This window comes from Psammomys obesus, unplaced genomic scaffold, assembly GCF_907164565.1.
Source record: "Psammomys obesus unplaced genomic scaffold, mPsaObe1.curated_primary_1811, whole genome shotgun sequence".
NCBI lineage: Eukaryota > Metazoa > Chordata > Mammalia > Rodentia > Muridae > Psammomys > Psammomys obesus.
Window position 1 is genome coordinate 2,623,327 of NW_026585626.1, and position 25,887 is coordinate 2,649,213.

Here is a 25,887-nt window from a genome sequence, read left to right on the forward strand (position 1 = left end):
GCCTTTGAATTACTATGTCTACCTGTCTGCTTCTTTCTTTCTTCATTTCTTCCTTCCTTCCTTCCTTTCTTTCTTTCTTTCTTTCTTTCTTTCTTTCTTTCTTTCTTTCTTTCTTTCTTTCTCTTTCTTTCTTTCTTAATTTCAAAAAACAAAACAAAACAAAACAAAAAAAAAACATGGGTTCTAGGAATCCAAACTCAGGTCAACAAAAGCTCTTCACTCCCAGCCTCCATCTCACACCCCTTGAGTGGCTTTAAGGAGAGAGGAGGATTGGGGTTCTCTTCTATCTTCCCAAGGAAAGAATATTACATGAGACTAGTTCTGACAGCTCTAACTGTGGCCAATTCCTCAAATGGATCATTTTTCTTTAGACTTCACAGTCCATTTTTCCATCATATGTAATGTTAGCCTCCTCCGCCACCCACACCTGCCACGTGAGCCACAGCCTGGGAATTCTGGCAGCTTTCTCCTGTATGACAAACCTTCCTAAACCCAGAGGGAGAATAGGATCCTTTGGGGGCATCAGCTGAGCAACGGTGCAGTGTGGTACAGACAATGCTGTCCAATGTCCCGTCAGGGAAATGTCAAGAAACAAGCAGAAGAATGGATGTCTTTGGGTGTTTATTGCTTTGAGGTCAAGGCAGGGAGGGGGCAAGAGAGTAAAATCATCGGCAATGAAGAATCTCTGCCCCCCAGCAAGCTCTCTTCTCCTGGATGACATTGGCAGGTGCCTCTTTTGCAGATGGGAGATCCATTCATGCACCTCCTTAAGCTCTGCTTCTGAGGATCCTTAGTTCCCATCAGTTGCTAGGCAAAAACAGTGTTGTTTGCTTAAACAGCTGCGATTAAGACCCGGCGCTGCCTGTGGCAGTTGGTGGCCAACTTTCCAGAAATGTCTCTTTCAGATAAGTGTTGCAAGGCTGGCAGAGACTTGTGGGAAAGGAGAGGGGAAATCCTGGTTAGTTAGCACCTCTTGGGCCTGCAGATGGGCATTGCCTGACACCAGTGACACCTGGAATGTTGTACCTTCCACTCAGGGCATCGTGGGCCAGAAAAATCCAGACAAACAACACAAAGGGTCACAGTGACGGAGACAAAGAAAATATAGTAAGCTGCCAGGGGGCAGCTGGTTCAGGTGGCAGAGAAGAGTGAAGGTCATCTAAGATACACACATGGGAGGTTGCGAGCTGTGCTCTGACCCTCCCAAGTCGCTTGTAACCAAGAGCAAGACAAAGAATGTCATTTTCTCAGGCTCCAAGGTCTTCAAGATCAGAAGGGGATAGAAAAGCAGAGTTTGGCATTAAAAAAATGTGTTTGGATTTATTTTTTTTACTTTTATGTGCATAGGTGTTTTTTTTTCTTCATATATTCACACTTTGCATGTCTGTGTACTGGTGCCTGCTGGAGTCAGAAGGGAGCGTAAGGTCCTTGGGACTGTAGTTACAGATGGTTGTGAGCAGCCATGTGGGTGCTGCCATCTAAACCCAGGTCCTCTGCAAGAGCAGTGTGCTCTTAACTCCTGAGCCATCTCCAGGTCCTAGAGTTTGACATTCTTGACTCAAGGCTTCCTATCTGCCTGAGGGGAACAGGAAGGTATCACACTGATGCCTGGGCTGGTGGGTGAGTTGCCTTACTTGCTGTGGTTCCTGTGGCCTTGATAGTGTCCTAAAAGTCATGAATAAAGGAATGGCCCAAGCAGGAGTCATCTTATGTTCCTCTAGTGAGCCAAGATGGCTGCAAGTCACTCAGGGAATCCATGTTATTTGCTCTTCCCAGAGTAATCTTCTCCTGATGGCCTGCTGGTAACTCTTTCACCTCATTCAAGTCCCTACTCAACATCTAGAGCTTTGGAAAGGTCTTTTGTAGCTATCCTATATTAGTATTGTTGTTGTAAAAGGGGAAAGTATCAGTTCAGGACCCTCAAGAACAAGCTCTCAGTACAAAGAGGTTTATTTGCCCTAGAGCAACAAAGGGCAGGGAATCAGAAACAATGACAAGAGATAGGGAATGAGGGAGAAGGGAAAGGGAACAAGGAAGAGTTGGGGGCAGGGAGTATTTGTCCTGGCGGGCAAAGGACTTCCACTGGATAGAGGGGAGACAGATGAGGCATATAGGATAAAGGCAGTTTATAAAGGTACAAGGGAAACCCCCATGTTAGGATTTTAATTAACTGTTTAGCATTAATTGGGCATGTTACTTAGGTGAGCCAAAGCGGCTTTTTATTGCTGAACTTCAATACTTTGATAGCTGGGTGTTGGTAGCTGGTCTGAGGAGGAAGTGACCGAATAACTGAATAGACCTGGTTGGTTAGCTTTAAGAATATAACCTAAGGATTTTTAGCGAGGCAGAGGGGATGTTGGAGAAGAGCGAGGCCCGCCAGAACCATACTTGCTACTGTCGAGCTGGCCAGAGTCCCTTCATCTATTATTATTATTAGTCATAGTAGTAATTATCCTTCTATTACTTTGTCCCTTTGCTTTCTCACTCTTCTTTATTTCCTGTATAACTATCTGATATTAAGATACAAACTAACCAGTTGCCTCCAGCAGAGGAGGGAGGAAATATCATGGAGACAAGGCTTTACTTCTTTTGCTAATCCAGTACTGAGGCATTTAGCACAGTGCTGGGAAACAGGCACCCAGTGAACGGTAAAACTGCAAGAAAACCAATAAATCAAGGAACTGACATGTGTGACATCAGCAAGACTGGCAATCAAAAGCCTTTGTCCTGAGTTTGGATTTCTAAGACATCTAGGAAGGGATAGATTTGAAGAAAGTTCAAGACATTTTTTTTTGTTTTGTTTTTGTGCTTGACTTAAAAAAAAAAAAAACCTAATTAAAATGTTAATTTATTACATGGTTATATTTAACAATAGCATCATATTTCTATAGTGCTTTAGGGCTTTGTGAAATGATTGCTTTTCTTATCTTCTTCCATTCGAGTTGTAGCCGGGTGTGATTAAGAGAAAATGGACTTTGGAGTCAGCAAAATGCCTTTTTTAATCTCAGCTCCGACACTACCGCGTGATTCCAACTCTCGGCACCTCAGTGTTGCCCCCTGTGAAATGAGCATATCACCCCTTCACCTACGAGGCCCTTTAACGTACCAGGCAAGAGGGGATGGCAAGCGCTGTTGCTACTGTTGCTATTCATCTGCTCTTTCCCTTGGCATCACTGAAGAAGGGGAGAAACCCATGTCAGCTCTTCTGAGGTAAAATTAGGTAAAGAGCAGGCTGGAGAGAAGGTCCACAGCAGTTAACAGCCCTTGTTCTTTCAGAGGGCCCGAGTTCCATTCCCAGCACCCACAGCAGGCGGCTCACAACCACTTGTAACTCCTACCCTACAGGAAGGATCTGATGCCCACCCCTGGCCTCCAAGGTTCTGCATGTACGTGCATACTAACGTTAAATAAATAAAAATAAACCTTTGAAACGCAAGCGGCTAAGCAAACATAGCAAGTGAGTGCCTATTTGCCGTTAGGAGCAGCAGGAGATGTCCTAACACAAAAGGCAAAACAATCAAAGACCAAGTCTGTTAACATCTGTTCTCCAGGGTCACTGTCTTCGTTTCATCCTTTGGTCTAGAAAGTCAGGGCTCCAGCCACCTGCACGTCATAAGCAACGTAAGAAGAAGGTTTTAGCAGTACTGTCATGCCTAACTCATAAAGAGTGTGATTTGCTTCGCCTGCGAATTTAATGCCCTGGATGTGAGTAATTCTCAGTCAAGGTCAAGAGTAGGTGATGTCCAAGGGCAAGGCTCTGGCCTGCCTACTGTTTCCGGGGCTTCTTCAGAGAATCGACTGTTTGCAAAAGGAAACATTTCCTGTCAGGCACAGTGACACACGAGGTAAAGGTAAAAGGATCATGAATTAGAGGCTAGCCTAAACCACACAGTCAACTCTGGGCTAGCATGGGTTTATGGCAAGACCTCTTGAAAAAGTTGGGGAGGAGGAGGACAAAGAGAGGAGGAAGTATTGGTCCCTGGTCCTCACCAGCCTCTAGGGAAGGGTGACGAGTAGCCTAAGGGTGACTATAAACTCCTTAAGGTATTGAAGAACATGACAGGTGGATGGGAGAAGTGGACCTTAGAGGCTAGTGCCGACTTAACAGATGCATGAACCCCACAGGCTAAATCTTGCAAAGTCATAAGATCCCTTCCTCCCACGGCTTTATGCTTCCAGCTCAGTTTTGTGAAAATCTAAGCAGAAGTGCCTTGGCTTTAACCAGGAGTGGTTGACTCATGTTGCTTTCCAGGCACACACTTGTTCTGGTGTTATGTTTGAAAAGGGCACAGGGAGCAGGGCTTAGGGCCAGGGGCAACCCTCAGGTAGGTATCAGTGTCATGTTGGGATGCAGCCATTCAAGTAACAAAGTAGATGATATAGGATTGTCCTTGACCCCACCCATCCAGAGCAGACACTGTGCAGGAAATCCTGTTTACATTCATGGGAGGACCCTGAGCTTGTGAATCTACCAGAGGGAATAAACATGAACACATGACTTTTCAGAAAAGAAGGATGTTCTCGAAGACAGCTGTAAATACTGTGCAATCGCCCTCTTGGAAATGTTCCTAGCGGGCAGCATCATGTGTCTGGAGTTAGAATCACACAAATTGATATTAGCATTTCCTCCAGGAAGCTTGTTTTCATCACAGAACATTTGAGAGTCAAATAGAAAACAGGAAATGTGAGGCAATGTCACTATGCCATAATAGATAAGACTCCATATTAGACATTACAGGTGACTTTTAAATTTTAATTTAATCTAGTTTAGTGGCACCGTCTCAGGAATCCCAGACTAACCTCAGACTCACTGTGTAGTTAAGGCTGGCCTTGAACTCATGATCCTCCTGCCTCTACCTTCCACGTGGCACGATGACAATCATATGTCACCACATCAAACTTAAAACCTATCTTATTCTATTTATAGTTCTATAAGTAAGAACTATACCATCAAACACATTCCTAAAATATTTTTACAGACTTAAAAAAAATAACTTGAGTTCATTGTAGCAAACAGAATGTTGCCAAATAGAAATAATTTCCAACAAAGTTATATTTTAAGACTAACATAGTTTATACCTCTTCGGAAATGTACATTCTAGCTTCTAGCAATAGATACTTAATCAACGGAGTTTTCTTTTTTTATAATTTTTATTTTTTTTATATTAATCACAGGTTATTTACTTTGTATCCCAGCCGTAGCCTCCTCCTTCATTCTCTCCCAATCCACCCCCCTCCCTCATCTCCTCCCTGCCCCTTTCCAAGTCCACCGATAGTGGAGGTCCTCCTCCCCTTCCATCTGACCCTAGCTTATCAGGTATCTTCAGGACTGGCTGCAATGTCCTCCCCTGTGGCCTAGCAAGGCTGCTCCTCCTTCAGGGGGTGGGGGAGGTCAAAGAGCCAGCCATTGAGTTCATGTCAGAAATAGTCCCTGTTCTGCTTACTAGGGAACCCGCTTGGATACTGAGCTACCATGGGCTACATCCGAGCAGGGGTTCTAGGTTATATCCACACATGGTCCTTGGTTGGAGAAACAGTCTCAGAAAAGACCCCTGTGTCCTGATAAATTTATTCCTTGTGGAGCTCCTGCCCTCTCCAGGTCATACTAACTCCCCCTTCTTTCATATGATTCCCTGAATTGTGCTAAAGGTTTGGTTATGAGTCTCAGCATCTGCTTTGATACATTGCTAGGTAGAGTCTTTCAGAGGCCCTCTGCAGTAGGCTCCTGTCCTGTTACTTGTTATCTCCTACTTCCAATGTCCATCCCATTTGTCTTTCCAAGTGAGGATTGATCATCTTACCCCAGGTCCTCTTTCTTGTTTATCTTCTTTAGGTGTATAGATTTTAATATGTTTATCCTATCTTACAACGGAGTTTTCTATTCTGAGATTTCTCAGTGTTTCCCAGGAATGGTCCTTGGGATGGTTCAAACAAATCTTACAATTTCATAGGAAAATAACTGTCCTTAGAAAGAAGACATTAAAATACAGATCATGGATTTAGATTTCACTTAAATTTTAAAAAGAATGGTTTTGAAAGTATTCTCTCTCTCTCTCTCTTTTAACTATTTAAAAACATTCTCAATACCTCTGTGTCAACAAGAAAAATCTTATCCTTCAAACTTTTTTTGAGGTTGTAGAGGAGCCCATACCTTCAGCTGAAGTTGGATTTTTCATCCAGGACTAGAACAATGATTACCCAGTGACAGAGAAGTGGATTACTTGACTCGGGGGTGTGTTTAGTAAGAAGTGATTGGGCATATGTTTGTTACATGGTGAGCTCCAGGACAGATGAGTAAGGTCACCAGAAGGGAAGGAATCTGTTCCTGTCCCAGGAGCTTACAACTGGTGGTCAAGACATTTGGGAAAGTAGGGAAGAATCATTATGAAGTTAGATATCATCGTATCCATAGTTTCTGGTGTGTGTGTGTGTGTGTGTGCATGTGTGTGCATGTGTGTGAGCACGCGTGTGCACCCATGCATTTGTGTTTGGAGCAGATTTTTTTGGAGGGTTAGCATTCAACTTCCTGGAGACAATTTGGGAGAGCAATGAAGAACTAGGAATCTTTTTCATTTCGAGTCGCCCATCATTGGTTGACCACCTGAGTTCTGGACACTGGAGATATGCAGCAACAATAAAGAATGCACATACTGGGTGCCAGTGTGCAAACTAAGGCCAGAGGAAGTTAACTGGGGAGTAGGGGTGTCCTGGAAGGCTATCAAGCTTGCATGCATGCCTGATCAGCTCTCAGAGTGAATACAAACTAACTACCCGAAGTTATAAAGACAGCAATTCATTCCTGTGTGTGGAGATCAGAACTCTTATTGACTGCAGTGGCATGAGAGACCCTCCCTTCCAGGTCATTACTAATGGTCCTGCCCCAATCACATTTTGCTCTTCACACATGGCTTTTGACCTTGGACATCAAGGTTGAGGATAGGAGTTGGGAGAGAGTAGATACACTTTTCTTTTTCCTCTAAAAGGGTTCATTAGTAATCCTTATACACTAACGTGCCCAGTATCTACATGGGATGTATCATTTCCATTGCTGAGGTGTCCAACATGGTGTCTCTCCCACCTCGGCAAGAGCCTATGGTCTTCATGAACTTCTGTTTCAGTTGTACTAGGTGGTCCTGTGGTGGAAGAATACACTGTGGATATCGAGATCAGTTTTGAAAATGTGTCCTTCGTGGAGTCTGTCAAAGCTCACTTGAATAGCCTCAGTTTTCCAGTCCAAGGAAGCGGCACTGACATTTTGAGCATAGCCATGACAACAGGTGAGTAAGATGCGCGTTGCTTGAAAGTGAATGATTGAGCATGTCGGGAGGAAAGGCCGACTGCTAGCTTTTAAATCAGCTCAGACATGGGAGACAAGCATAATGACCCAACTGGTCCACTGTGTGACTTTATGACCTCATACCTCGCAGAAGGAACTCGATAGCCATAAATCCCACAGCCCATCACCTTATTTTAAATGATGACCGAAGATTTTCTCAGGGGTTGTCAAAAAAGTGCCACCCCCCTCTCCAAGATATGGACATGCCCTTTCTGACAAATTACTAGATATTTTCCCTCTGAGCAATATGTGGGTTCAGCAAGGAGGGGTTCAGTATGTTATAAGCAGCAATTTCTTTTTTGGTCAGGAAGTAGGAATCAGGCATGTACCTGAGTCAGAAGCAGGCCATCCAGCAAAATTCTCCCAGGACATGGTTTGACTTTGTGTTTGAGAGCTCCCTACTGAAATGAAACCATTCCTCCTTTGTCTCAAGGGACCAGGCCCAGAGAGTCAGTGTTCCATAGATGAGGCTGCCCTTTGTCCTACAAAAGTTCTGTAAACTGGAAAGCACCATTGCAACTTGCTTGCTCCCTCTGTTTCAGGAAGAGCTGTTTGATTACTTTCCTTTGAGTAGCATCCTAAGAACCTGATTTAAGAGTCTCTGTTTTCAGAGCCTTTTTTGTCTCCCTTTTTAATGTCACCAGTGAGATCAGGGTCTGTTTGAACTGTTCTTTTGACTTAAGATGTAAAGGGCACTTACTTGCAATTCTCTATCTGTGGTTTATTTCCAAATAACAAATCTCTCTTAACACTATAGAACAACAGATATGTACCATCTTAAAGTTGTTGGGGGTCTGGAGTGGTGGGGAGAAGCACCTTAGATGGGTAGTTCTAGCTTAGGAACTTGATCTGAAGGCTTTGATTGTCTGGAAAAGTCATTTTCAAGTGCACCAGGTATGTGTGGTTGTTGTTTTTTGCATACTGTCATTCCTAAATAGTTATTGTTTACAGACCTTAATTCTTTACCATGTGGATCTCTTCCTGACAGGTCTTTTTGCCATGCACCCAACTTCCCCAGAGGAGAAGAAAGAAAGCAAAGGAGAAATGGGGTGGGTGGGGAGAGAGGGGAAGGGAGAGACATAGAAGTAGATTGATAGATAGCTAGATAGACAGATGATAGATAGATAGATAGATAGATAGATAGATAGATAGATAGACAGACAGATAGACAAGGAGAATGTAAGCAAAATTATGCTATCACCTTACCATGCTCTCTAAGAAGGCACCACAAAAGGCTGTGAATTTCTAGATGCAGTGGCCATTGTGGAAACTCACTGTCTCTTACTCTGTCAGTGCTTCTCAACCTTTCTGAGCCTGCAACCCTTTAATACAGTTCCTCATGTTGTGGTGACCCGCAACCATAAAATCATTTTTGTTGCTACTACATAACTAATTTTGCTACTCTTATGAATCCTAACGTAAATATTTTTGGAGATACAGGTTTGCCAAAGGGTTTGTGACCCACAGTCCGAGAACTGCTCTGTATCAATGGAATCTTATGAAAGAAGTGGGAAATAGTAAGATCTGGAGAAGACAGCAGCTCCACAAGGAGAGCAACAGAGCCAAAAAATTTGAGCACAGGGGTCTTTCCTGAGACTCATACTTCAACCAAGTGCCATGCATAGAGATAACCTAGAACCCCTGCACAGATGTAGCCCATGGCAGTTCAGTGTCCAAGTGGGTTCCATAGTAATGGGAACAGGGACTGCTTCTGACATGAGCTGATTGGCCTGCTCTTTGATCACCTCCCACTGAGGAGGGAGCAGCCTTACCAAGCCACAGAGGAAGACAATGCAGCCACTCCTGATGAGATCTGATAGACTAGGATCAGAAGGAAGGGGAGGAAGACCTCCTCTATCAGTGGACTTGGGGAGGGGCATGCGTAGAGAAGGGGGAGGGAAGGTGGGCTTGGGAGGGGAGGAGAGAAGGGTTATGGGGGATACAAAATGTATAAAGTGTAATTAATAAAAATTAAAAAAAAAGAAATCATCCCATCATAGACACCTAGTGGCCATGTGACATAAAACATTCAAACAACGACTCAGTACTCTGCAGCCACTCAACAGTCAGTCATTCAGCTATGGTTTGGTGCTGCATATATGCTCCTGAATTTCGTGCAATGCTACTGAACTTTCTAGAAGGTCAATGTGGAATTGAGCTAGGGTGTCCCATTATAGATACTTGCAATCTACAAATGTAAAAGCAGTGACCATCTTGTCTCACCTTACTCTTGGTTGATGGCAGTCTGCACACCTGCTGGAAATGACCTCTTGTGCTCCTGCGAGAAAGGCTATGCGTGGCCTCAGGAACGGTGTCTCCATGCTCTCAGCTGTCAAGAGCACGACAGTGCCCTGTCAGGCCGCTACTGCAGTTGTCTGAAAGGACTTCCTCCCCATGGGCCTTTCTGCCAGCTCCCAGAAGGTACGCAATTGTTCTTTAAAGATTTGTTGAATGGTATTAACTTTACTTCAAGGAAATGTCTGTCTTGACTGTATTCAAACACAGATATTCACATTTGGCCCTGTGTTTTTTCAGCATATATTACCTTAAAAATCAAAGTCAGACTGAACATAGGATTTCAAGAAGACCTAAAGAACACATCCTCTGCCCTCTATAGGTCCTACAAGACCGACCTGGAAAGAGCGGTAGGTTTGGGCTACTAAATTAGAGTCTCTTACTGAAGAAACTGCCTAGGAGGGATGGAGTCCCTAGCAAAATACATAAAAGAAAGCCTTACCCGGGTTGACAGAGTCAGTCTCGTTCTCAGTGGACAGTGGCCTTCCATGAGTATAACCTAGGTAAGGCTTTTTTTTTTTTCTTTTTTTTTTTCACTAAAATCAACTCAGGGGCTTGTGAGCCTGGTCCAGCAGAGGTAGGTAGCTCAGCTTTATTCTTCAGGCATCCTAACATTCACGTGTCTCATACAGCTCAGAACCCTCTGCCCAGTGAATGTTACTGCCCCCTAAGTGGGTAGGGTTTCTCTATGTAGATAAGAACCCTAACACCACTGGGCAGTCCAAGGTTGAGCTCAGACAGTTTCACACTTCTCTAGCCTGGAGGTCACTAGAGTAAATGCTTTGCTTGATTTAATGCTTTTCAAACACTGCTTCCTAACTGGTGTGGTGAATACTGTTAAGACATAGGCTGGGGTAATGACTCCCCATCACTCCTAGTGCAGTCAGCCTCTTGCCTCAGGACAGGAGAAGTCTCCTGCCTTGGCCCAGTATGCCACACAAAAATGGCGACTTTTTCCATGGTCCCTTGAGGGAATATTGATTACACAGAGTCCTTGGACAACTGATTTACATCTCAAGCATATGATAATTCCAGTCACTGAGTTATATACTTTTAAGAAAAGGTGGGATTGTATAATAGTCCCAGTCACGCAGGTAACAGGCCTACAGCACATATTGTAGATTTCTTGGTGCCCTCGTTTCATTTCTGTTACCATGAAGTACACAAAGCCCTTCAACTGATGAAAGGATGTATCTGCCTTAAAACTGCAGGTCACTGTTTGTCATTTTGAGGGAGTAAAGGCAGGAAGGGACTCAAGCAACCAGTCATGTCACATCCACAGTCAAAAACAGAGAAGAATGGGTGCACCTATTCTGCCTGCTTCTTGATGCTCATTTTCATCTAGCTTTCTCATGTCTCATATACCCCTGGACCCTCTTGTATAGACTGGTGTTGCCCATGGTGTGCCAGGTCTTTCAACACCAATTAGCAGTCAAGATAATCCCTCCCAGATATGCCCACATGCCAACATGACCTAGGCATTCCTTCAATAGAGACTGTCTTCTTAAATGGTTCTAGGTTGGGGCAAGTGACATTTAAAACTAACTATGATACCTGGCAACGTAACTTGAATCAGTCAGCGCCCCTTAGGAGGTTGACATTTAGAAGAGCAATATGAGCACGTCATCAAAAATGAAACTGGCTTCATCAAAGCCACACTTGGCCATCACACATGGCCACAAGTGTGATGGTAGCCATAAGGGTGCTCTTGACTCCCATGGTTGAGTAAGTGATGCCCAGTGCTGTCTCTGACACCCAGAAACAGGTTTCTGCTCTTCACCTCAGAACACACACAAGTGCTGTGTGTCTGGCAGAGATGGAGATTTCTAGGAAGACACCTAAATGTCCTTAGAAGGTCTGTCTTTTTTAACATTGTCAGGCTTGGTGTAGGACCTTTCAATCCACCTTCCTCCTGTTTCTCTTCCACTTGGAGTTTGATGCCACTCTCTCTCTCTCTCTTCCCACAGCCTCTCTAGTCTTTCTCTCTCCTGCTTTTTCCCTGAGCTGTCTTTTTGTGTGCTTAATCTACCGTGTGCTTCTCTAAAAGCTAAGACCAAGACAAGTTGTTAGAAGCTACTCTGTCAAAGCTCTGCCAAGGCTGCCACTAGCCAAATACATAAAAGAAAGCCTTACCCAGGTTGACAAAGCATACGTGTAAACATTTGGTATCTCTTACCAGCCTCAGATCATTCTCTTGCTTTATTTTCCAGTTCCGAGAGGGTTACAAAACTTTACCAGGATTCAGATCGGTGACTGTGACACAGTTCACGTAAGAATGATGTAATTTGATCATTTTTCTATGAGGGCAGAAACCAATACACCAGAGCTATCTGTCATGTGGGGTGCTCAGATGAGCATGGCAGAGGTGAGAGCTATTACCAGACCACAGTGGCGAACCGGAAAAGGGAACATCGAGATGTGTTCCTACCCTTTATGGACGGACCTCCTTTGCAGTAAGGAAACACAAAGGTGTGTTCATCTCATGCATGAAAGAATTTTGCAGACAGAAATACATCTGTAGTTCTGAGAGTTTGAAATGTGAAAACAGAAGCATATTGGATAGCAACGTTAAAGGCATCACTAGAAGATTCTGCTAGGCAGACAGATCTCAGGGTCTCCTGGTGCACCATAAAGGGCTCCACTGGAGCTTGGAAATCTTGTGGGTTCACTTTACTGTTCCCCAGCTAGTTACTTTTCTCATTTATATTCCTGGGAAAGACTTACCTTGGGCTCTCAGCTAACATTTAAAGACAGGCTTATTTTACTGATTCCTTGATGATGGAACACAGCTGCCTCTGCTATTTTGCTCTTCCATGCAATAAGCCACAGGGATCTAGGCTCCACTAGATGAATTATTGCTTCACTGAACTGGGTGGTCTTTGTGCAGCAAGGGCAGCGTGGTTGTGAACCTTGAGGTCCAGGTTACATCGTCACCACTGCCTGGATCTATTCACAAAGCCAATGAGCAAGTCACACAGAACCTCAACCAGACTTACAGAATGGACTACAGCTCCTTCCAAGGAACGCCAAACAGTAAGTGGGCCATACTTCATTGACACACCTGTTTATCCGGGGTCAGGCATGGCAAGGGTGTTGATTGAACCTAGGAAATAGATAACAGAGATGTTTGCATATCCGTGGGTACTGCTGCATTATTCACACTGTTGAGGAAATAGAGCCTGCCCAGATAGATATCTGCCAACAAATAAACAGGTAATGAAATCTCAGTGTGTGTGTGTGTACACCTTTAATCCCAGAACCCAGGAGGCAGAGGCAGGTGGAGCTCTGTGAGTTTGAGATCTGCTTGATGGACAGATTATGTGCCAGGGCAGCCAGCGCTACACGGAGAAACCCTGTCTTGAAACAAGCAAGCAAACAAAAAAATGCCTTAATGAAATTTAATACTTTGAATACTAAAAAAAAAAAAAGGTTGGGCAGAGGACAAAGACCTAGGAAATCACAGTGATATTTTATAGTGTGGAGGCCAGGACATTGCAGGCCAACACATTCCTCTTTGACTGCAGCGGGAGAGTCAGGGAGATGGGGACAGGGATTTACAGTGGAACCACAGGGCTCGTGACTCTCCTACGTCCACACATTCAAAAGGTCCATAATCGTAAGGCTGTCACCGTGGTGGATGGAGAACAGAACCAACAGATGCTGATACTGAATACAGTCCCGTCGCTGCCTTGGAGGGCAGGTCTCAGCACACATGTACACCACACTAGCCCTGCCACGGCCCTTCCCCAACAAGGATGCATGGAGAGGCTTCCAAAGTGCCGTTCCAGGTCATTTAAAATGGTAGTGGAGAATCCATGACTTTCAGTACCCCCTTCCATTTGACAGCTGGGGCTCAGACATGGGCTCTAGTCAGTGGGTGATGGGACCTTTGGTACCCAAAGGATGGTCAGGAGAGCCTGTGAGCACGATAGCAGCAGACAGGTGCTGAGAAGAGCCCTCAAGAATCCTGAGAGGCAAAGCCTGCGGAGCCAGTTCCACGGCTTGGAGCTCACTGATGTGTAGACCCTCACGCCTTTTCTTTGGGTTTCCAGATGAAACAAAGTTCACCATCATACCAGATGTCATCTTTGAAGGAGACAATGTGACCCTGGAGTGTGAAAATGAAATTGTGTTCTCCAACACGTCTTGGTACTATGGAGAAAAACACTCTGACATCCCGAACAGCGACAGATTCTCCATTCACACCACAGTCCTCAACAATATGAGCCTCGTCTCCCGCCTCACCATTTATAACTTCACGCGGCGCGACGCAGGTGGGTGTCTGACCAGAAACTTGGGGGAGGCAGCCCACAGAGCAGGGGCTAGGGGTGAGCCGTCCACAAGAAGCCTGATGGCTCATGTTCTGTGTATGTGTGTGTGAATGCAAATGTTGTGTAGGTGTGTGTACATATCCATGGGGAGGCCAGATTCCAGGATGTCTTTCTTTATTGCGCCCACCTTAGTTTTTGAGACAGGGTCTCTCACTGAGTGCAGCACCCAGCAATCTGCTAGTCAATGGGACCTGGGAACCCATCTGTCTCTGCCTCCCTGGCTCTATAGAGTTACAAATGTGTGCCACCATTTCATCATCTTTTTTTGTACAAGTTCTGGGGATCCGAACTCAGATCCTCATGCTTGTACAAAAGACCACCCCACCGAACCATCTCCCCGATGACCCAAGGCACTGTTTTTAATGATGTTTAAAATGCGGTGATTTATTTTTGAACTTTACATGTATGTAGTATGGTTTATGATTTTTAATTTTTAATTAAGCTATAAAAATGTAGTTTGAGGAGATAAAATTGGCATAGAACATCCTGGACATATTTTAAGTATACAACTTGTTAAATTTGACACATATATTTGAAAAGGTATCACTAAAGTCAAGGTGGTGAGGATATCCACCCTCCCCAAATGTTCTTCTCCCCTATAGCAATCCCTCTCTTTGGCTTTCTCCACCTTCCTACCTACTCCAAGAAACCACGAAAACATAAATTTTAGTTCTTCACCACATTCCAGTATGTAATAACCCCACTTAGGACCAGGTATCAGTAGGACCAACTCTCTTCCTCTGCCCAGAACAGGAGCTATCAATACATGAGCCTGATTGCATCTTTGCAGATTCCTATTTTACTACAGGATTAAAGAGCATGCCAGAATTACTCGAGGTCCTCCACTTCTCTAAGACTTACCAATTTCACTTCCCTGTGTCTTCTAATCTCACACCTGAGCCTAAGAATGCAGCAATCAAGACCATCTTTCTACTTTTTACCTTACATCATTAAACATGTCAGCCTCTGAATAGTCCTTTAGGGGTCCTTGAATCAAGTCTCAGACGCTACAATACAAAGAGATGAGGTTCAATTTTATTAAAAGACATTTATAGGAGTACTAATAATTCATAATTTTGTTTATTCTTTGAAGGCATATATGGTTGCAACCTGACATTGGATATTTTTGAATTTGGGACATCCAGAAGAATAGATGTCACCCCCATCCAGATTTTGGCCCAGGAGGAAAGAAAGGTGGTGTGTGATAACAATCTTATATCGCTGAACTGCTGCAGTGAGAATATTGCCAACTGGAGCAAAATTGAATGGAAGCAGGAAGGGAAAATAAGAATTCTAGGTAAGAATGGTAGATTGAAGACCTTTTACAAAGAGAGCCCTTTGCTTGTCTCTCAGCCAAGGGAAAAAAAAAAAAAGAGGTGGGGAGAGATTTTGTGGGCAGAGGAGAAATGGTGTTTATTCTGGACCATGAGAATAAAGCACTAAGTTTGATGCCAACTCCAGCCTAAATACTCTACAACAAACCTCCAAAGGATCTCTCACGCAAGCATCGACAAGATTCTAGCAGCTAAAAGCCCAAGAGAAAGTGACCCCATGACTTAGGTCCATAGCATGGCCCACCCTTCCTTTCCATCCTTAGTAAAGAGCTAAAACTACGGTCACATAGTTTTTACCTAGGCCCGCCCGGGACATCTCATTTCTTTCCTCGCTTATGTACTTGCGTGAGGTTTTTTTTTTTTTTTTTTTTTTCTGTCTCTCTGTTCCCAGCTTGCATTTCTCTGCAGACCTATCTCATTCAGTTGCTTCATGTCCATTTCTACTCATTTACTTTCTTTGCATGTATATGTGTGTGTCATGTGTGTTTGCATGCGTTGGCCCGTACAGTTTTGGGGGTGCGCATGTGTGGAGGGCAAGGGATGATAGCTGAGCATCTTCCTTGAGTGCCTTGTCTTGAACCCAGAGCTCAGGAATTCTGCTAGCATAGCTAGCCTGATTGATTCAGGTATCCCCTGTCTCCCTTCTGCATCTGAGACTAGGCAGGCTGCAATGTTTGCATGGAATCCAGTGATCTGACTTCAGTCCTCCTGAAAGTGTTTTAACCACTGATCCATCTTTCCAACTCTGCCTTTGTTTGCCCTGAGATCCACACTGAAGTTCCCCACCCTCCAGCTTATACTAATAAATGAGAAAGAAAAGCAGCAAAGGTGTCGAGACATGGATCAGCTCTTACAGAGAACCACAGTTTGGCTCCCAGCACCCACAGAGCAGCTTGCTACCATCTGTGACTCCAGATCTAAGGGATCTGATACTCTGTTCTGACCTCTGTGGACACCGTGCACACACATGCCATACTGATGGACATGGAAGCAAAACACTCAGACACATAGCGTAAGATAGATAAGTCTTTTAAAAACTTACAGCAACAATAGTGGCTTAAAACTTTGACAAAAATGATAATGTGTTAAAAAAAAAAGAATATGATTGAGTTTGAAGCTAGTATTTTTACCTCCACAAGGAAATTAGGATCCAGATTAAATAACTGTCCCAAGGTTAACACAGTATGAAAAGAAAAATTAGGGCTCTCCATCTATCTCATTTCACCAGCTATAGTGGCCAGCATCTTCTTCATCCTGGTGAGCCAGCTCTGGAATGAGCTGCCAGCACTTTAGATAAATAAGTAAGTAAATAAATAAATAAATAAATAAATAAATAAATAAATAAATAAATGATCATTTGTTATTTAGAAACCACATGGGACCACAGACATCTCTTTTAAGATACAGTAGAATTATGTACTAAATTTTTAAAAATAACTAGTTTTATTTTTACTTTATGTGCATTGATGTTTTGCCTACATGTAGTTCTCTGTGAGGGTGTTTGATCCTGGAGGTACAGACAGTTGTGAGCTGCCATGTGGGAGCTGGGAATTGAACCCAGGTCTTCTTAAGCACTGAGCCATCTCTCCAGCCCACATTAAATTTAAATGTGCTAAATTTAAAGAGACAAATCTTTGAACTAAAACTTTGCTAGTGGGATGTTGAAGCTACAAAGTCTTTGATCTTAGACTGTGCTGCATTATTACTATTGCTGCTGTTTTTTATTTTGAAGAGTCAGTTTACGCCCACACTTTTCCTTAGTTTACTACCTGTGGCATCGGATTAGACCTCTGACAACAGGGAAAGACATCTGGCCAAATCCAAAAAATGTCGGTATGGGACATTTAGTCACTTCCCCGGTTTATAAGGATGAGGGGGCACAGGCATCCTGAAGGAGCTGCCAGATGGAGGAGAGGCCTTGCACAATTCCCATGGCTCTGATGGAGGAGCTTTCAACTCTGGAAGGTGACAGACCTCGCCCTCTGGCAGAGGAACCAGGAAGTCTGCAGCAGGACACTGAGGGGCCTCTCTCTCCGGTGACCCCTTTGCAGACTTTTCTAAGTGCAGCAAGGTTGACCAGCCTGCAGAACAATGGATTTCCTGCATAGCTGGTCATCCTCCCATTCTGAACCCAGCCCTGGCCCCCAGAGCAGCCTGATGGAGTGCTAACTTCTACAGTGAGGATCATTGGTTTCTGCTCACCCAGCCTACTGACAGCCTCGCTTCACAAAGCAGCTCTGGGTTCTCTGAAAGTCCTGGATGTCTTTTCAGGCTTAGAACGGAATCCTCTCCTCCGAAATCCTCCTTAGTCACCACCTGAAATGACTCTCACTTAAACCCACACTCTGTATTGAATTTTCTTTGGGGGAACATATCATTTGACACATTCCTATTATTCTGTCCGTTTCTATACACATTTCATTCTGCATAATGGCTTACTGGGTTGCCTGCTGGGTTGAAGAGGCTGGACTTTTTAAGGATGAGTTACATTCAGCAGGAAGCAGAGGAAGAGATACAAATGTGAACTCAGGTATCTGGGTTTGAGGCTACGGGGTGTGTTGAAGCCCACACCGTGGTTTGATTTTTGAGATGAAGAATCAAATTCAGAAAGTGATAGATTAGAGCATATTGTGTGATAAGTGCTGCTATCATTTAGGGGTGTGAATCAGGTTTGTTTCATCTGCTAATTAAAGAATTTAAAGGCACACACACACACACACACACACACACACACACACACACACACAATCTCATGCACAATGGGGAGCAACGGGAGAGAGCTCAGGTATGTTGGACAGAATCAGCAGCCAGAGAAAGGCTTTTATGAAGAGGGAGGACACACACTCGGTTAGGTGTGTTTAAAGAAATTGAGAAAAAGATCTTCTGCAAAGCAAAGGAGAAGCTTGGGAGCCTAAAATCAGGTCTCTCCTCATTGGCTGGGGGTTCTAAGGGTCTTTGAGGGGTTTTCTTTCCCTGAGTTAGAGCTCTTCAGTTGGTTAGTCTGAACAAAGACAGTGTAAGATTTCAAACCTGGTACCTGGGTTTTGGCACTAAGATAATAAGTTTTCTCTGCCGATGTAATAAGCCAAATTAAAAGAATTAAAGCAGGTTTATTTGGGAACATTTCTTGGGCTGGTTCACAGGCCTCAGGAGGTAAAGCCAGAGAAGTCACCATGCAGATAGGGAGACAGAGAGAGAAAGAGAGAGAGCTCTGAGGTGGCTGGTGGTCCTTTATCTGCAGCACACACCTGGTACACCTGGCAGCAGGTGATGACATAGCAGTTGCTAGGTCACTGGGAGCGGGTCAGTGAAATTGCCTGTGAACTAACAGGGTTAGGGTTAGGGGGCCCAGATTTGAAACCTAACAGACAGGGAGGTTGATGGGCCCAAAACTTTAGTGTAAGTATATCCTGATTCAGCCCGACTTGTTGGGTTGGCCCATTTGTGGGGTTTACTAGTGGGAGAAAGTAAGTTATGTGATCAGAGCTGAACTTTAGAAAACTAAACATTTACTGGACATCATGGTGCCTACTCATTGTTGAAGCTCAGGAGGCTGAGGTAGGAGAATCACAAACTGAAGGCCAGCCTGGACTACACAGCAAATCCAAAGCAAGCTTGAGCTGTATGATGAGACCGTCTCAAAATCCAAAAACAAGTCAACTACAAAAGAGCCAAAATGAAACTTCCCGGTAGCATAGTGAGTAAGTTGGAGAGTGAATTGATTCAGAACTGAGGCCCACAAGCTGCAAAGTTCAGACAGCGAACAGTGGGGCCTGGGGGGGTGACCTTGCGTTGACAGAGACAGGCATCTTTCAGGAGCGTAAGCTCAAAGAGGGTTTTTACAAGTGAGTGGAGGTACAAGGTGAGGGAGTGCGGGTAATTAAAGTGGCCTTTAAGCTTTGCAAATTGGGTTTCTGCCAATAGCAGTGAGAGGAAACCACTGGATGTGCAAATTTTGTCTGGGGGAGGGGGAAGGTAAATAAATTGCACGTGTTGAGTTTGAGGTACCGGAGATGTCAAATCAACTCTTGGAAATTTGCCTCAAAAGTTTCCAACCAGGACATTCCTCTTAGCGTCATCCCATCTCAATCTACAGCAGAAGGCAGAGCTGCTGATGTTGTTGAGAGAGTGAAAAAAAAAATGACCGGGATGTTGGGGAGGGGTGAGGTTGGGGAACAATGCAAGGAGCAACACTTGCATTTAAGAAGGATGCTCAGGAAAGGAGCTTAGAAAGGAGGCCCAGGAGGATGAACACAGGAAGGACCAACCTGAGGGCTCAAGTGACCACAGCAGAAAGAAGGTGGCTGGACAGCATGAGGAAAAGCCCAAGACGGAAGAAAGAGGAGGTCCCTCTTGGCCTTAAGGAAACACATTTGGCAAAGTAGAAGGTGATAAAGGCCAATTTTAAAGATTTAATGTAAAAAGGAGATTGAGAAACCAAAGGTGTTAAATGCAGAAGCATCATGAAGTGGTGGCGGGGGGAGCTAGAGGAGCTTTTGCATGAGCAGACTTGACCTAAGACTTGATCCATATCTGAGGGCAATACTGTAGCTCTCTACAGTCGGTCAGCCTTGTGGAAGCATTAATGCAGATGTGGCTTTCTTCTGAGAACTTGGTTCAAGAAAAGATGAACAGAGGGCAGGCTTTCTAGAGTTAGAAGTGACCTTGTCAAAATGAAAGAAAGTGGACATCAGTGGAGTGGCTTGAACAGGCACTGGGGAAGGAAAGCTGGTTGGACTAGCTACTTTTCTGTTTCTGTGATGAAATACCCCGACAAAAGTCAAGTTAGATTGTTTTGGCTTGCAGTTCCTGAACAGACACAGCCCGCCATGAGGGAAAAGGCCTGGCAGTCAGGAATGTGAGAGAACAGGAAGTATGGTGGGATATAAAAACCTTAAAGCCCACCTGCAGTGATATTGGTACTTCCTTCAGCAATTTCCCACACCCTAAAGGCTTTGTTGCCTTTCCAAAGAGCTGTGCTAACTGGGGACTGAGTGTTCAAACACATGAGCCTGTAAGGGTGTGTGTGGGGGGGCATTTCTCATTCAAACCACAACCCTGGTCATATGTCAATCAAAACAGTAAAAGCGTCGGTCTTAGCATTCCTACTGGTGTGATAAAACACTATGACCAAAAGGGACGTGGAGAGGAAAGGACTTGCCTTACTCACAGTTCCACACAACAGTTCATCATCAAAAGCAGTGAGAGCAGGAACTCATGCAGGGTAAGAACCCGGACGCAGGGCTTATGCAGAGGCCATGGAGGGATTCTACTTGATGGCTTTCTTCTCATGGCTTGTTCAGCATGCTTTCCTATCGAACCCAGGACCACCAACCCACGGATGGCACCATCCACAATAGGCTGGGTGCTTTACAATGGGATCTTATGGAGGCATTTTCTCAATTGAGGTTCCTGCTTTCTGATGACTACAACTGGTGTCTTGTTGAGGAAAATAAAAAACAAACAAACAAACTAACTAACTAACAAAACCCCCCATAAAACCTAGTCATACAGAATCGTTGATCAGCTAGAGTTGAAAGAATGCATTTATTTTGACGCTAATCCATCAGCTTATTCTAGGTCTTTCACTCTGGGATGGTGTAAGTGTCTAAAGAGTGTCAGAGGACTGCAGTAGCAGATGAAGTTGGGCAGAGAGAAAAACGGAGATGGGAGTAGGAAAAAAGAAAATCTCACATGGGGTTACCTAAGAACCCTAGGCAAGAAGTACGGATGGCTTTAAGGGCAAGATGTTTCTGGAACTAGAAACGATGATTTGGGAAATAAAAATTTGTCAGCAACTGAAAAAACATGAAAAGCATGAAGCTGAGGTTTCCACTAAAAAAAACTTGCTACTGATTCAGAGTCAGACAGCCATGATGTTGACTGTTTGTGTATATCATTGCAGGGAACCCGGAAACAGACCTAGAATCTAGCTGCAGCACTTACACCCTCAGGGCAGATGGAACCCAGTGTCCCAGTGGGTCTTCTGGAACGACGGTGACCTACACGTGTGAGTTCGTCAGTCCCTACGGGGCCAGAGGCAGTAAGAACATAGCTGTGACGTTCATCTCTGTGGGTAAGAACACTTGCCTTAGACTGTTTAGACAAACGTAGGTTACCCTTGCCCATCAGCTGGGGTCATCAGCGGGCAGAATAAAGCTGGGCTTTCCATGGTAGTGGGATGGTGGTCAGATGTCCCTCTACTCCATTTCAATTCAGATGGAATCATTTTAAGTTGGGAAGAGTGGGGTAGGAAAAAGTGGGGAGAAACTACGACAGTACAGCTGTGTTGTCCAGATAGAGGAAGCAGTTGGGCTGGGAAAATATAGTCATGACCAGGTTAGTTCTGTTGTCATTGAATTCATATGATAGCTAACCCCATTCCTTCCCGCAATTCAGTTTCCCCTCCTTAAATCCCAACAGACTCACTCCCTTCCCCAGCACCCCTCAATTCCGTCTCCAGTTCCTCTTCTCCCAGTCTATCCATTCTAGAAACAACACTGCAGAAAGCTAGGACAATCTGCTCATTTGGCATTGTTTTATGGTTGAATAAAAGGCTTTGTTTCAGTCTCTCAGTTCTTAGTTTCTGAAAGTGTCATTCCTCATTTCATCCACACACTGGAATCAGGGAGAGAACAGGAAGTGTGGCCAGGCTGTAAAACCATAAAGCCTGCCCACAGTGATGTACTTCCTCCTGAAAGTTGCATGTCTTAAAGGTTTTGTAACCTTCACAAAGAGTATCACCAACTGGGAACTAAGTGTTCAAACATGTGAGCATTTCTCATTCTAACTGCAGCACTGATCATATGCCAATCAAAATAGTAACTGCATCATTAATCAAGAATTATAGAGTCCCTACAGCTACCAAAATGTCTTTCCATCTATTTGAAAATGAACCATTTACAGCCTTTTGAGAAATGTCATGAAAAGAAGGATGAAAGTAATTCCTGTTTTTCTTCTACAAGTGTTCTGCTGATGGGACTTAGTGTTTATTCGTCAAGAACAAGCTCATGTGGGCCCTTGCCATCAGCCCAGCTCTCTGAGTTAGAGCAAGAGTACATATGCACACGCACATACACACACACACACACACACACACACACACACACATAGCTGCAGCAGCAGCAGCAGCAGCAGCTTTCACTACAGAAAGCCACAAAGTTCCAAAAGTACCCAGGAATGCCTCTAGGGCAGGCACCTGTCTCCTCTTCTGAGGAAGCAGCTCTTATTCGGAAACCTGGGACATGACCCAGGTTAGTGCTTGGTTAGTGCTTGCTGAAAATTACCAGTCTGGTCATCTGACCTCTTCTGGAAACAAGAGAGACAGATTCCTGGGTCCATGAGGCTTTGCTTTCTGATCAGAAATGGCTACCCCTTGGGGAGCTGATTTCAGATCCCTCCAGTCAGGGAGGGCAGGGTAAGGGACACACTGAGTCATGTGGACACTTTGGTGCTGTACCTCATCATGTGAGCCCTGACTAAGATGCTGTGGAAAGCTCTGGCTTCTCTGGATTATTATTAAGAATAAGAGGTATATTTGGCTGGAGAAGCAGGCCTGTGGCAGGAGGCTCAAGGAATGAGGCAGCTCACCTCCATAGATGACTGAAGCCAATGCGTTTTTTTCCAGTCACAGAAAAGACATGCTCCCAGAGAAGAGAGAGGATAGAACAAGAGAGAAAAATAAAAAATAAAACAAAACAAAACGGTTTTTATGTCAGCATGTATCTCGCAGTGGTCTTAACACTGTCAACAACTAATGTCTTACAGTCTATGAGAAAATTCCAAAAATAGCAGTGAACATGTAATTAATTACATTATTTAACCTAAGTTACAGTATTGCATGTAGTTATAGCATTAATTATATATTTATGTGCAATAGCTATCAATAATATTAAGGTATCCCTATACCCTAGTCTGCCTGAGATAGCATAAGCATGATTATTTGCAGAGTGAACTCTATGATTCCCTCTAATGAAAAATGTAGATCAAGAATTCCCTCTTTCATTTATGAAGCACTAACTGTATGCTAGACCATCAGTAAGTGCTACGTATGTACCGGCAGAGGCAAAAGGTGCTTTTTATGGGGACAAATATAGAAAGAAGTGAAGGTCCATCCCAGTGGCCTGACATTGGTGGTACAGTGGTGAGTACAGCCGCCTTCCAAGATGCAACAGTGTTTATAGAGTTGACATAGAGTTGTGGCAAGAGCTCAGTCCTCTAATTTTCCCTTGAGGGGGTCACAGAGGAGGTTGGAGGGGAGCGTGGATTAAGCCAACATCCCTAAGTCTGCAACCTTTTACCCTGCCAATCATCAGGAGATAATCCCAGCTACAGAGGGGAAGTGCACGAGGTCCTAAGACATGTGATGGAAATGAGTACAGTTCAGAGCACCACCGGGAACAGCCTAGAAACGAGTAAAACCCAGGAGCAGCAAGGTACCAGTTCCACGTTGACATGAGTACGGTCAGGACGGTCCGTGTTGCTGTCTCTGTCTTAAATTTCACTCCTGTGTCGATGTCATCAGAAAAACTAAACGTTGGATTTGTTGTCGGTTTTTTGTCTTGTCTGTTTTGTTTGCATTCTTTCAGCCAACTTAACAATAACCCCGGACCCAATTTCTGTTTCTGAGGGACAAAGCTTTTCTATAACATGCCTCAGCGATGTGAGTAACTATGATGAGGTGTACTGGAACACATCAGCTGGTATTAAAATCCATCCAAGGTTTTATACCATGAGGAAGTATCAGGATGGAGCGGAGTCGGTGCTCACAGTGAGGACCTCCACCCGAGAGTGGAATGGTGAGTGTCAGGCCCCACCCTGCTGCAGACTGTCCAGACCCTTGGAAATATGCAATGGCAGAAGCTGCCTACAAAGGCTCTTGTCTTGGGATACACCAATGATGACCACTTTATTGCTCTTTGCATGTGACAGTGGGGGTAGAGTAATACTATCCCATCTTTCTTCTTTTCTTCCTCCTCCTCCTCTTCTCCTCCTTCTTCTTATCTTCTTCTTCTTCCTCCTCCTCCTCTTCCCCTTCTTCTTTTCTTCTTCCTCCTCCTCCTCTTCTCCTTCTTCTTTTCTTCTTCTTCCTCTTCCTCCTCCTCTTCATTGTTTTTGAGACAGGTTTTCTCTGTAGCCTTGGCTGTCCTGGACCTCACTCTGTAGACCAGGCTGGCCTCATAGAGATCCACCTGCCTCTGCCTCCCAAGCGAGGTTAAAGGCATGCACCACCACTGCCAGGCCCTTGTTATCCCACCTTACGGATGTGGAAAATGATGCTTCAGCAATAATAAACATGGTAGTGAAAGTTAAGTTGTGCAACCTGGTCTAGAGTTAGCGTCTAACTCCACAGCCTGCACTCCTGCCATTATGACAACGGTTTTTTTTTTTCCAAATAACTTTACTAGGGTCCGAGAAATGGCTCTGTCAGTAAAGCACTTATCTTACAAGTGAAGGGCCTGTGTTTGATCCCCAGACAACACACAAAAAGCCCAGCAAAGTAGTGCCAGCTTGCAGTCTCAGCAGCAGTGGGCAGACAGGTGGATTCCTGGGGGCTTGCTAGCCAGCTAGTCTAGCCTGTGGCAAACCCCAGTGAGAGACCCTACCTCAAACAGAACATGGACGATACCTAGGTAGCAACGCCGGAAGTTATTCTCTGACCTCCACATGTATGCGTATACACATGTACATGCATATCTACACACACATGCGTCTGCACACACTTGTGCACACAAATAATAATATTAACGATACAACTTTACGAGGTACCTGGTGCTACACTACCCAGCTGTGCCATCAAAACTCTAGGAAGCGTTTATATGTCTAGTTTTAAATAGAGAAGCATTTCAGTTTCCTGTTTTTATCTCCACATTGTTCATGTTGCCGGGAGATACAAGTCATTGAAAGTTCGGCAGAACGGTGGGGTAACAGCTGACATCCACGGAGCCTTTATGATCTAGTAGGCCTCTGTGCTGAGCATCTAAATATCCGAGGCAGCTGCTTAAATGGTGGTTTGACCTCTGGGACCACGGTGTCTTGGAGCCTAGAGGGCCACACATTTCCAGGCACGGTGCTCCATCATGTCCCAGCTAACACTCTTCTTATTCCCAAGGAAGCCATTTAGGAGTGATGGCTTCATTCCAATGATGCCTTTTATGAGTGATGACTTTGAGCCAGGCACGGTGGCACACACCTGTGATCCAAGCATTCAGGGGGACAAAGGCGGGCCTGCTCTACAAACTGAGTCCAGGACAGCCAAGGCTACACAGAGAAACCCTGTCTCAAACTCCGTCCTCCCCTCCCCCAAAATGGTTACTGCACTCTGTCTCACTTTTGCTCCCTCCCCTCAGGAACCTACCACTGCATATTTAGATATAAGAATTCATACAGTGTCGCCAGCAAAGACGTCACCGTTCACCCGCTGCCTCTGGAGTCAGATATCATGATGGATCCTTTGGAAGCCAGTGGTCTGTGCACCAGTTCCCACCAATTCAGGTGCTGCATAGAAGATGGTGTAGGGGAAAAATACTCCGTGACTTTCCACGTAGATTCTTCATCCTTTCCTGCCGGTAAGAGACAGACCATCCCCCCA

General features: G+C 44.5%; 1 protein-coding gene across 4 annotated transcripts in view; it reads left to right on the forward strand.

Annotated features, from left to right (window-relative positions):
- Window positions 1–25,887, forward strand: part of Adgrf5 (adhesion G protein-coupled receptor F5) — a 95,296-nt gene that overhangs the window by 53,554 nt on the left and 15,855 nt on the right. For 3 of the 4 annotated variants that reach the window (XM_055612205.1, XM_055612198.1, XM_055612213.1), the window contains exons 4-14: window positions 7,119–7,277; window positions 9,581–9,757; window positions 9,872–9,981; window positions 11,842–11,900; window positions 12,519–12,664; window positions 13,684–13,905; window positions 15,056–15,259; window positions 21,202–21,372; window positions 23,612–23,731; window positions 23,885–24,094; window positions 25,646–25,864. In XM_055612205.1, the coding sequence (XP_055468180.1) occupies window positions 7,119–7,277; window positions 9,581–9,757; window positions 9,872–9,981; window positions 11,842–11,900; window positions 12,519–12,664; window positions 13,684–13,905; window positions 15,056–15,259; window positions 21,202–21,372; window positions 23,612–23,731; window positions 23,885–24,094; window positions 25,646–25,864 (1,797 nt within the window). The remainder of the gene's footprint in view (window positions 1–7,118; window positions 7,278–9,580; window positions 9,758–9,871; window positions 9,982–11,841; window positions 11,901–12,518; window positions 12,665–13,683; window positions 13,906–15,055; window positions 15,260–21,201; window positions 21,373–23,611; window positions 23,732–23,884; window positions 24,095–25,645; window positions 25,865–25,887) is intronic. The other variant, XM_055612221.1, reaches the window with a different exon arrangement.